Source organism: Sphaerodactylus townsendi, linkage group LG03, assembly GCF_021028975.2.
Source record: "Sphaerodactylus townsendi isolate TG3544 linkage group LG03, MPM_Stown_v2.3, whole genome shotgun sequence".
NCBI lineage: Eukaryota > Metazoa > Chordata > Lepidosauria > Squamata > Sphaerodactylidae > Sphaerodactylus > Sphaerodactylus townsendi.
Genome location: NC_059427.1, coordinates 55992216 through 56004405, shown reverse-complemented (window position 1 = coordinate 56004405; position 12190 = coordinate 55992216). Strand labels below are relative to the sequence as shown.

The 12190-nt window shown below is 38.4% G+C and overlaps 1 protein-coding gene across 5 annotated transcripts in view; it reads left to right on the top strand.

The window, feature by feature from the left end:
- The window catches only part of CACNA2D3 (calcium voltage-gated channel auxiliary subunit alpha2delta 3), a 707732-nt gene that overhangs the window by 250080 nt on the left and 445462 nt on the right, over positions 1-12190 (top strand). For all 5 annotated transcript variants that reach the window (XM_048490851.1, XM_048490852.1, XM_048490850.1 and 2 more), the window contains exon 4: positions 1566-1625. In XM_048490851.1, coding sequence (XP_048346808.1) covers positions 1566-1625 — 60 coding nt within the window. The remainder of the gene's footprint in view (positions 1-1565; positions 1626-12190) is intronic.

Below are 12190 nucleotides of genomic sequence, written 5' to 3'. Positions count from 1 at the left end.
AGTCAAGCTAATTATATGAAAAATCTATCAGTTCTGCAGTATAGAGTGGTATTTACCAAAGCCAGATTTAACCTGCTCCCCTCTGAGGTTGTACAAGGTTGTTTTCGAAGTATTCCATATTCTGAAAGATTTTGCCCATGTAATGATAATGAGGTGGAATCTCTGAGACATGTTTTGCTTTCTTGCAAATTGTACCAGAAGATATGCCAAGATGGGTTAATACTGTTGATACCAGGTGGGGAAATTATTCCCCTGTAATTTTAGTTAAGACTCTTTTAGAGGACAAATGTCCAAATATTACTCTCGCGGTTGCTAAATTTTTGTCTGTAGCAGCGAGGATTATGGTTTCCACAATTAGCCTGGATTGTGAGATTAATTGCTGATAAATTGACTAGGTTTCATGGGAACAATTTGAATTTTGTATTTTTTCCAGAATGTATTTTAAACTAGTTAAATTATTAGTTCTTTTAATATGTTTTTATGGGTCTGTCGACTATAAATAAAGAAGAAGATGAAGAAGATGATGATGATATCATCTCTGGTTTTGAGATTGTTGTTTCTCCCTATAGATCAGTGAGTTTCAGTATGTTCATACACTGAAAAACATTCTTGGGTTCTGTCTTCTTTAACTTTTTTGGATTTATCCATATTCAGATCTAATACTGCATTCATATCTCCAATTAATATTAATTCATCCTCTTAGAAATAAAAAAATGATTTTGAAAAGTTTCTCAAAAAATATCTTGAATTATTTGGTACATATATGTTTATTAAAGGATACTTTACCATCAGGTTGTTTAAGTTTTAACAGGATAAATCAGGTAGTTTAAGTTTTAACAGGATAAATCTTCCTTCTGAATCTTTACATTCTTTGGCTACAGAGATCTTCTTATTTATTTATTTATTTATTTATTTATTTATTTATTTATGAGTTTTTTATCCCGCCCTACCTCCGAAGGGTAAGTTACAATGCCCATTTTCTTAGTATTCATTGAAGCAATATATCCATAGCCTAATTTCTTACTATTTAAGGAATGTTCCTGCTGAGCTTTGATGTGAGTTTCTTGAATATAGATGATATCAACATTTTGTTTTTGTAAACAATTAAAGATTTTTTTCTTTTCTTTACAATCTTTGAAACATGATCTGATAGGATCTCTAATGCCTCATTTTTTTTGAATCCAGACTTCACATCTCACTGCATGTATGGTTATAGCCTTTGTTCTAAGATTTTGAGTATCACTTTACTTGCATGAAAAATTCATGAGATGGTCTGCTTGTTGCTGCAATCTTTGACAATTTATTTCAGAACTGGAAATTGTTATGACATGAGGGGGTCAGTTTGGATGATTGCAAGTGTCAATATCCCTGCTCCAGATTTGTTATTTATATTTAATTTTAAAAATCACACACATGGTAATCTGCATAGTCATTGAAAGTAGAGAGTAAGTTTCATGGAATTAAGCACTTACAGGTGGGTCTACAATTACAGTATTAACAGTTAACCAAACAGAAGAGCCTCTGGAATTTTTAGAAAGTAATCCTACATTTTTTTTTCTTTTTAGCGCCTTGTTGAAGCTGCAGAAGAAGCTCATTTGAAACATGAATTTGATGCTGATTTACAGGTAGATAAAATTTTTTCATTTTTATTTATAAATGTTCCTGTGTGTGTTATATATGAAACTATATTTAGTAGTAAAGAGGCTGGCACTTTAGCCAACCATGAATGCTTTAGAACTGGGCCTCCCAAAGACAAGGAGTCTGCTCACGTATGTAAAAGAAAAAGACTCTGTAAATTAAACAACAAAACAACAAAAAACAAACGGAAAAATCCTACAGAACAGCCTGGAAAGGAATTAAGATAGAAAGTGGTGTTCTCAAGCAGAGGCGCAGCTGGGAAAACTGAGCCCAGGGTGGACTCCGTGTTTTCTTCCTCTTCCCCATGGGACCCTATGCTTCCCCCAAATTCTCCCCGCCCCACTTACCTGGTAAGGTGGGGAGGGTCACTCACCGGGCAGCACGTAAGGAGGAGACTGAGGCAGCACATCCTTCTCTTGGCAAGCCAGCTGCGCTGCAGCCACCTCCTCTTCCCAGCTCTCACCCCGTGGCCAGCTCAGCTAGGCACGGGGTGGCCGATGCGCGAGAGGACTGGCCAGGCATGAGAGCTGGCTACACCTCAGCCGCCCCTCTGCCTGGCTCTCACACTGTGGCCGGTTCTTGCACCGTGGCCGGGCACAGGGGGTGGACTGGCCAGATGCAACTGGACTGGCCATGAGAGGACTGGTCATGAGAGGACTCTGTTGGACTCTGTCGGACCAAGTGCTCTGTCGGACTTGGTTCAATTCTGCTGGGCCTGTATAATCTGTCTGGTATATGGTTGAAGCTTCCCTTCTCTTCCCCTTCTCTTCTCCTTTTTGTCTCTGTTCCTTTCTTTGGGCATATAAGCTCTCTGCTGTTTTGTTGATCTCTCCTGTCACCATCTTCTGGACCAACTTCTCTCTATTGATAACAACTCTACCTATATGAAGTGGGTGCATCATTCAGGATGCCATCTTGTATCAGATTAGGAACTGTTGCTTTAAATTATATGTTTTAATTCTATATTTGTATATTTATTTATTGTTGTGACTGTTCTGCCCCCCCCATCTATTTTGGTGCCCTGTACTTGGCTAAGACAGAGTGGGGGGAGACACAAGCCAGGTTCAACAGTTCAACAATAGATTTATTACTTAAGAGGATTAAGACCCTAACTCCTCCCTTGGGTCTATCTAAATCAGAGTAATTGCTTGTCTTGAACAGATTTGAAGCTGTAGACTGTGTCTTCTCTTGGCTGCTTTCAAGAAAGTCCAATGTGTCTTTCTTCCTTTTAGTCCTTATCTGGTCCTAATTGCTGTTAACTTTAACTTGTGCTCTATGGATCACTGATATTCCAGTCTCCAGCTACCCTTGGCACCTTGCTCTGACTGACTGGGTAGAACTAAAACAGGGGATTGCTGGGTAAAAAAGGAAGACTGCCTATTGGGAAATGTCTTAAAGAGACAGGGGCTAACTAAAATACCCTCCCTTAGCAGACTTAACAATGAACTAAAACCATGCTAACTATGGGGGAACTGAATCTTAATGGGGAAATAACAAAAGCCTCTGTGGGGGCATGACAGTGACTGAGCCCAACCCTGCTGGAAAGCACCCACAGAGCTTCCAAGAAGTTTCTTATTCAATCACTGGCTAGATTTAAATCTGCTTATGTACCTTCCAATTATACAATAGACCTTAAATGAAATAACAGATAAGAAAGTCAATTTGCAATCATTCACTCTAACTCAGTGCAGTTATTTTACAAGCTACATACCCACAGTTTACTAGCCAGATTTAATTAACAGTGGAATCCTATGCAAAGTTACTCCATTGTAGACTAACTGAGCTTAGTGTTCTTAGAAGAGAGTATCACTGACAAGGACTTCACCATACATTTCCTATTTTAGACAAGATTTTAAAATGCTGAAATTAGTAATATGATTCACTGTCCTAGTAAGAAATAACCTTTCCAAAGATTTCATTTTAGATGGCCTTGAAAGAGAGGGGCTGGATATGTGACACTGTGCAATGACTTTGGTCTAAATCTGTGGTCAGAATACACAAACCTTTCCTGTATCCAAACATGTTTTCTTAGTGCACTTTCTTCATCTCAATGTGTTTTACTATTTAATACTGATAGGAGTAGGAATGATTAAGGTTGAAAGTTTAAGCATTTGAATAGGCTAAATGAAATTTCTTTAAAACAAAACAATGGACAGTGTCCGTAGTCTTTAGCCATTTGAACAACTATTGGATGCATGGTGGTTGGACAACACCAGCCTTTTTGTCTTAGAGTCAGTGAATAAGAGGGTGCATTTCAATCCAGTTTCTGACTTGATTTTGACTCTGTTTTGGTCAACCTGATGGATGTTCTCAGTGCTTAAAAATATTTTCCTAAGTCTATGGACATTATTTCTGATGACAGAGTGGCTGAGACATTTGATGAACTTTAGTGGCAAATAGGGCAGTAGAGTAGAAAATTATGATAATTTTATGTTTGTTGCATTATGCTTCTGACCCCCATGCTGAAATTAAAGGGTAAGTCATTGTCCTAAGTCTACATTGCTAAAGGTTTTTTAATCAACTTGTATTCTATTTATATTAATATCTAACAATCTGAAGTAAATATATGAAAACTGGAAAAAAAGAAGCTCAAGAGAAATACACAAACAACTTCTTGCATGCTTTGTATCATCAATCTACAAATCCCCATCTTCATTGCAATGCCAATTTGAACCATGTTGACCAGGCAGAATTACTTTTTAAGTGTAAATGAGGATGAGTGTCTGAATCCAGTTTGTTGAACAAGTTGTTATGTGTTACTAATTGTCTGTACCTAAATCTGATTCAGAGTGGCTGAAATCTGAAACAGAATAAATACATCAATTCACTTTCCAGGCAAGGTTTAAAAAGTGATGCTCTCAGTTAATCTAACAGGGTTAACACAATATTGACACCCCACACCCATCCCCAGCATAAGAATACTCAGAACTAGTATTAAAGAGCTGTGAAATTTCAGTTTGGACACAGCATGTGAAGGCCATAGTGAAGGTCTCTTCTCAGGTTTTGTTTTTTAGCACTATTCAGAATGAAATGCACAAAATCCTTACATGCTTTCCTGCTTTTGAAATTCCCCCATATTTGTTCTGGACCTCAGAAAAAGAAGAAGAAACCACATCTATTGTCAAAGCAAATTAGAAATGCACATTTCTGTTCCAATTTTCACAGTCCCCTGGGTCTTTTGAGATGTTGGTGATATTAGTGATGTTAGGTTAAAAGCCATTTGTGTCAGCAGCATTAACAGGACAGGCTAATCTCTGAATAGGCCTTTGTTGTATGTTATTGCCAGGGTCCATTAAAACTAATCAATTGTTAATTTTGGCTTCAGTGTCCCCACTGCAACCCCTTCAGGATGATATATAAATCTTATAATACCATCTGCTCAAAATAAAAAGTAAACAGGGCACTGACCCTGGCTAGTATTTGGATGGGAAACCTTCAAGGAATACAAGGGTCATGATGCAGAGGCAGGCAATGGCAAACCACCTCCAACTAGCTCTTGCCTTTTAAACCCTACAGAGCCACCGTAAGTCAGCTGTGACTTGACAGCAAAAGAAAAACATATTTTGGTTTTAACCAGATATTGTAAATTATTATTGTAAGCTGCCTTAAACCACGAGGAAAGGCAGGATATAAGTATTTAAATAAATAAAATACTAAAACCCAAACACACACATGCAAACCTATCAAGGTGATTCAAGCACCAATATAAAAACACAGAGAAAAGTAAACACAAATCACTAGCATCCCCCAAAATTACCTGAAACAAAACCACTGTCACCATCTTTCTGGGAAAAATGTAGCTCCCACAGTTGGCTGAATAAATGGACTGGCAGAAGACAGCAGAGCTGTTTATATGCGCAGTCACTCGTATACGCCTTGATTCAGTTTTAGTTGTTTAGAGGAAAGGTGTTAATGTGTGACTAGTTATCTGCGTATTGGAGTACACATAAGGAAAGCCTGGATCCTTACTCAGATCCACATTAAAATCTGGGTATGAATGTAGATCTCACTTGTCCTTCCATTTCTCAATCCAGCAAATGATGTGTGTCTATACAACTGCTTGCATCCACGGAATTCTATTTATTGGCTAATCAGTTCCTGATGAGTGATTCTCTGATGTTATAACCCAGATTTTAACTCACTAATGTGAGCTGCTAAGGGCGTGCCTTACATTCAATTTGTGATACATGACTTGGCCCTGACATAGTTATAGGATTTCTTCTCTTGTGAAAATGAAAAACAAAAAGTAAATGGCTTAAGCATACAGTTTGGAACACTTAAAAACACATAGCTTTTCTTAAGATGGAGCAGTGTTTTATGCCAATTCCTCTCTCCTACTGCAGTCCACTTACTTCACCTCAAATGTTCTTTAGGGTCAGCAGAATAATAGCTTCTAGTTGTGAGGGGTGGGGGGGATTGCAATAGGAAAATAGAATTGATGGAAATCACTACTTCCTTTTAAGAAAACTGAAATTATCTTAAGTATTTGGAATGTGGTTGGATACTGGCAAGTATAAATAAAACCATAACAGTTGTCATTGTCTCTGGAGAAACAGCAAATTAGGTAAATGACAGCCCAAAGTATGTGTTGTGCATTTTGCCATCAATGACTTCTGCAATACTACACCCTTCTGTTGCAGTTTATGACCTACCATATTCAGTCACAGATACATTTATTTCCCACAGTTTTATCATTTTTTACTCAAAAAATTTCTTATCAATAGAACTTTCAATTCAGTATTATGATCCTTGACACAGGGCCTGTTTGAACTAAGCACAGAAATCTACAGTAGGAGGCATAAATAAAACTGCCTGTTATTTGCAAGAAATAAATCAAAACAGTAGATAGGATTGTCTATCTCAGTAGAATCAAACAGAGTGTGTTTGATTAATGGAGTAGCACTACCTCCAGCATATCTGGATTTAAAGCTTTAACAAGCCGCATTTGGCCTTGAGAGATTTTCAACAGGGACTGGAAGTCAAGATCTCTCATTGTAAGATGCTGCTGGTAGCTTGGTTTTCAAAACCTTTTGATTTATGCTGCTGAGGATTGCATTATTGTTGTTTTAAAATACATCTGGAGTATTTTCGTAGGAATTAGTCCTTAAGAAAAAATGAGGAAGTCAAGAAGGCCCATTTCAAATTGAATCACTCATATGAAAAGATTTCTAAAGCTGTTTCTTCAAGTATGGCTCTGCATACATCCTTTCCAGGTCACACTGAGAACATAATGTATTTTGTTGCCTGAAAAAGCATGGGGATGGCTCACAAATTGCTTTTTGGTAGGATTGTGACCCTTTTACTCTTAAAATGTGTAGGCTGTGAATGGGGGGTCTAGTCACAATCCCACTTCTCCCTTTTATGTACCCCACTCCCACTTCCCTGCATACATTATCTCTACTGTGGTTGTGTGAGGAGGCCTCTTTCATGGCTGCTCTCACTTCAAGACTTGATCCATATTATGAGCATGGGGCTTCTACTGAGTAGACTTGGTTCAAATCTCCACTGAACTGTGCAGACTCAGTGGATGGCCTTGCACCACTTATGTCCCTTGGCTGACTCATCTCACAGGATACCTGAGGATAAAATTAAGGAGGATGAGGAGGAAAACCATGTAAACCACACAGTGCTTCTTTGAGACAGGGCATGATAAAAACAGATAAGTGAGCACAACATCATGTCATATGATTAATGCAATAGTTTTCAGATCTTCTGTGACTTGTGATATACTAAATGAACTATAAAATGCATTGTTTGAGAGCTTGCATTGGCTATGGCCTTTTTAAATGAGGTTTATCTCTCTTTGACACAGTGAGACCTTGCCTTTGTCTTGTTCTTTGTTCATTCGCAACATTTTGTCTGTGAAACATATGAGTACTGAGCAGAATTTCTGAAATTGCTGTGGTCTGAGTTTTACCAGTCAGCCTATTTGCATACCGGTTTCCTACATAGCTGTAAGCTTAATCTTGCAAAATAATTGGTGACTTTTACACTTCCAAATGTTGCCGGAGACCCCATAAAAATTAAGTATTATGGCTATTTGAACTGCAAGTGCTAATATAAATCTATAAAAGGGCATGCTAATGTGCAGCTGTCAAGATCTTCATGTGTGAGTAAAAATGAATTTTGAAAATTATAATCATTCAATATTGGACCTTTAGAAAGGCAAGACCCAAGTATTGTAAGCTGTCCTAAATTAATCTTTGTAATTGGTGGCAAGGTTGAGAATAATTGAGACAGTTTGAAAGGAATGGTGCTTGCATGTGGACACTGCAGGTGTAATTTACTGGTCATGATTTTTTTTAGACAAATGGATATGATTTTGAGCTGCTAACCTTGGAAGGACTTATCTGTGCATTTCTGCGCATTTATTTTAAACCATCCTGAATTTAGAATACATCTGGCCTATGATATTTTCATCATGCACCACTGGCAATGAATGCAGCCCATGGACTTTCATGTTAAAAACCAGAGGTGGGATTCAACCGGCTTGCACCTTTTCTACCGAACTGGTAGCTAACCAGCTGGAATCCCAGGGCGGGCGCCGATTGGGCCAAATGCACAGCACGCCCTGCTGGTGCTCCAACAGGTCTCCCTCAAAGGCTGCATCACTGGCCCAGAAGTACGTGGCCCAATCATCGGCCGGCCTGCCCACCACAGCTGGTACGCCACCTTCCCTTACCTCCCCCCACCCAACATTGGAAAGAGGGGCATATTTCTGTGGTTTACATATTAACATTTTTTTAAAAAAATTATGTGGAGGTTGGCATTTGGACTCAGCTAAAATGGGTGTATTTCAACTGATCATTTCAACTATTTGTTTGCAGATATATTAAACTGATAGTATAGCACAGTAAGACTTTGTATGCATTCAAATCCCTATTGTCATGATGTTATTGGGACATCTTGGGCCAGTGACACATTCTCATCCTTCACCTATTTTTATACAGTTGTTAGTCAAAATGGAAATAAAGAAACATATATGTTGCCCTCAGATCTTTGAAAGAAAATTGGTTAAAAATCAAACAATACTTTTAGAAAATTCTTTTGATGTTTAACATGTTTCCTACCCTACAGTTACCAATGAAAGTACATCGAAGTGTTTCCCCCCTCCCAAGTTAGTTGTAGCATAGTTAGTTTCTACTTTCTGTCGCAGTTTATCCTGCCTTCCTTTCAAGGATCTCAGGGCTCCCTCCTCCTCCATTTTACCCCTACAACAACACTGTGAGACAGATTAGGCTGAGGGGGAAGACCACCGTAAGGACACCCAGTGAAATTTGCATCTTACTGGAGATTTGAACTTGGATGTCCCAAATACTGATCTAACACTAGGATTGCCAGCTGACACACAGCGAGAATTGGGGGCACAGACATAGGGCTGGGTGCTGTTGACCCAAATCCATGAAGTCACTTTGGGGAAAAAGCCTGTCTAGAAATCACTGGCAATTCTACAGTACAGGTGGCGTCTTCATTTGACAACTAGATTCCATGGAAATCAGTGGGTCTTAAGTCATTTGTGATTAGAAAGACAGATTCCTGTGGCCATGAGTCCCTTAGTGACTCAATTTAGTGTTTCTGATAATCTCACTTCGTTTGTAAAGGAACAAGTACATCCCATTTCTTATTGTGAAACATTCTTACTGATTCTGCTTTTCTTTACAATGCAATGTATTTGAAAATGAAGTCCAGCGGGATGGCATACAACTATATTATGTGAAATGTTAAAATGTGATAAATTATGATATCATTTTATTTTCATGCAAATCTGATAAGGAATAAGAATGTGAATTTCAGGCCCAGATTTAATATAAGCTTTCATATAACACCCTTGGAATACAGAAAAGCATATCTTTGGATTATTTTGCAATCCATATTACAAAAAAATGAGGTCAGGAGATCTGTCAAAGTGTCTCCCCCCCCCCCCCCAAAAAAAGGACCTTAGACTAACTCTTTTGTTATTTTATTGCCTGAACATTTATTTAGATGGAATTTCCTGATGGAGTTTTTTCAAAGGGAAAGTATTAACTGATTTCTGTAACTGATTTGCATTTGTTCAAGCTGTTTTCTATTACCGGGTGGTTAGATGGATGTCTTCTTTAACTTTAGAAAGACAGTCATGTGTCTATGGATTTTGTAATAGTTTACTATTGTTTTACTAATTTATGGTTAGTCCAAGAATTTTAAGCTGAACACCATGTAGTTCATTGTGTCCATGGGTGGCATTATGCTCTTTGCTGTTCGCACAGCTAATTAATTGTTCAGGCCTTCCTTCTATTTTTAGCAATAGGTAAGCAAGTAAAGCCACTCGATGCCATCATTGTGCAAGACCCTTCAAAATGAATTGAAATGACAGAGTGACAGTGCTTGGTAGATTGTGCCCTGTGCTTTTAGGTCATTACAGCTGTAAATAATGTAGCAGTTAAAAGAAAACTGTGACTTCCCCTTTAATTACAATGTGCTAATTAGCAAAGCTTTTTGCAAGAAAAAAAATCAAAATGCTGCTTACTTCTTTTCAGACAGTGTTGCAATAGACCTCTTTTAATTCAATTGATGTTTTAAAACATACCAAATACAAACAAGCCAAGTGAAGAAACATTTGAACATTTATGGGATTTACTTAAGATATTCATTTATTATTTGTATTGCTTTTTTTGAAAATTGTTTCATCTTAAAAGTGATTCTGAGTTAGGAAACCCAGTTGAAATGCCCACTCAGAAACATATTGGGTAAATGTAAGCCAATCATACAGCCCTTTTAATATCCTTCATAAAATGGAAAAAGAAAGAATAACTTACAGGGTTGCCAAGAGTCTTCCTGGGCCTTGAAATGAGAACCTCTTCTAACCTTTCCTCAAACCACCCTGACCCAACATATTATGTGAAAATAAATGTGTGCATTATAGTCTCTCCACACTCCTCATTTGATGTATGTGTGTTTGTGTGCCACTAATTCGTAGCCAACTTATGATGACTCTCTAAAATTGTCAAGGCATGAGACATTCAGAGGTGGTTTGCATTGTTTGAGGGAGTTCTGAGAGTAATTGGATGGGAGACCATCAAGTAATGATAGGGGTGTCATGCAGAGGTAGGCAGTGAAAAACCACCTCAGTTAGGCTCTTGCCTTAAAAACTCTACTGGGTTGGCATGTTGGCTGCAATTTGGCAACACTTTACACACCTCATTTGATACCCCTGTTTATATATCATCCTTCAGTGCACTTTTTTGTTTGTTTGTTTTGTCATCAAGTCAAAGGCAACCCCATAGGGTTTTCAAGACAAGAGATATTCAAAAGTGGTTTTCTTCTGCATAGCAAACCTAGTATTCCTTGGTTGTCTCCCATCAAAGTACAAATAATTTCTTGGCAGTCTCCCAACAAAGAACTGACCAAGGCTGACCCTGCCCAGCTTCTGAGATCTGATGAGACTGGGCTAGCCTGGCCTATTCAGATCAGGGCACAGAGTACTCACGCCTAACCCCAATTTTGTCTTCACAGCAAGCCTGCAAGGTAGATCTGGTCGAAAGACTGTGAACAGCCCAAGGTCACACTTTTCCTTTTCCTTCTCCTGAATAAAGTACCCCCAAATTGACATCTACATGCCAGTGGCTTCTTAGGGCCCCAAGAACCAAGTTTCCCATAAATTTGTCCTCCTGTAGCTTTTCTCTCAGCAGCGTTAATATGGCATGCGTTCCTAAGCTCTGTAAGAGAAAGTTGTAGTAAAAATGTGAAGGGAGAGAGAGAATGCTTTGAGCTTGTATCATAAATGAATGGGAAAATGGAGCACCAAATAATGAAGTAACATAAAAGAAATAACTGAAGTGGAGTCAAGATAGGCACCTTCCCTCTTTTTTCTTAAAGTGAAGGGGAGACAAGGGCTTCTCAAGGTGATTGCTCTGTGGGTGCCTTGACATGCAAACAATCTCTGCTGAATGTTATTTTTAAAGGCTCTTCTGATGGTTGTTTTGATTCTGTTGTTTTTAGAATTACGTTTTTGCATTTTTTAGTATTGTTACCCACCTTTCCAGGAGAAAAGTGAGCTTATAAATGTTTTAAATAAATAGACAATCATCAAATGGTAAGACAGTGTATTTTAAAAAAACCCACAGTGTGTGTTTATAAATAACTGACTGACCTGCTTTGGTAATTCTTAATTCATAAAGAATCAGCTGCAGAGCAACAAGCAGCAATGTCAGTTCTGTGGAGGAAACTCTCATACAAGGGAACTCATCCACTGAAAAGACTGGAGCTACTCACAAATAGTTGAATTGACTAATAGAAAGGACTCTCAGCTCATAATCACTGAGAGGAATGTGAGCAGAAATTGTGGGTGCTAAGCATCCCTTGTCAAAACCATCTGATACATGCAGTTGACTGGAACAATTGCAACAACTTTGAAAGAGTGTGCCATGGATTGGTGATTCCTTTCTTGGAACTGCTATGACTGCTCCATACAGCACCAACAGATGTTGCATGGCTGGTGGACAGTCAAATATCTGGGCCCAAAATATCACTGAAGCTTGGTTGGCTTAAGAGCAGAGATGCAAAGGCCCAGGGG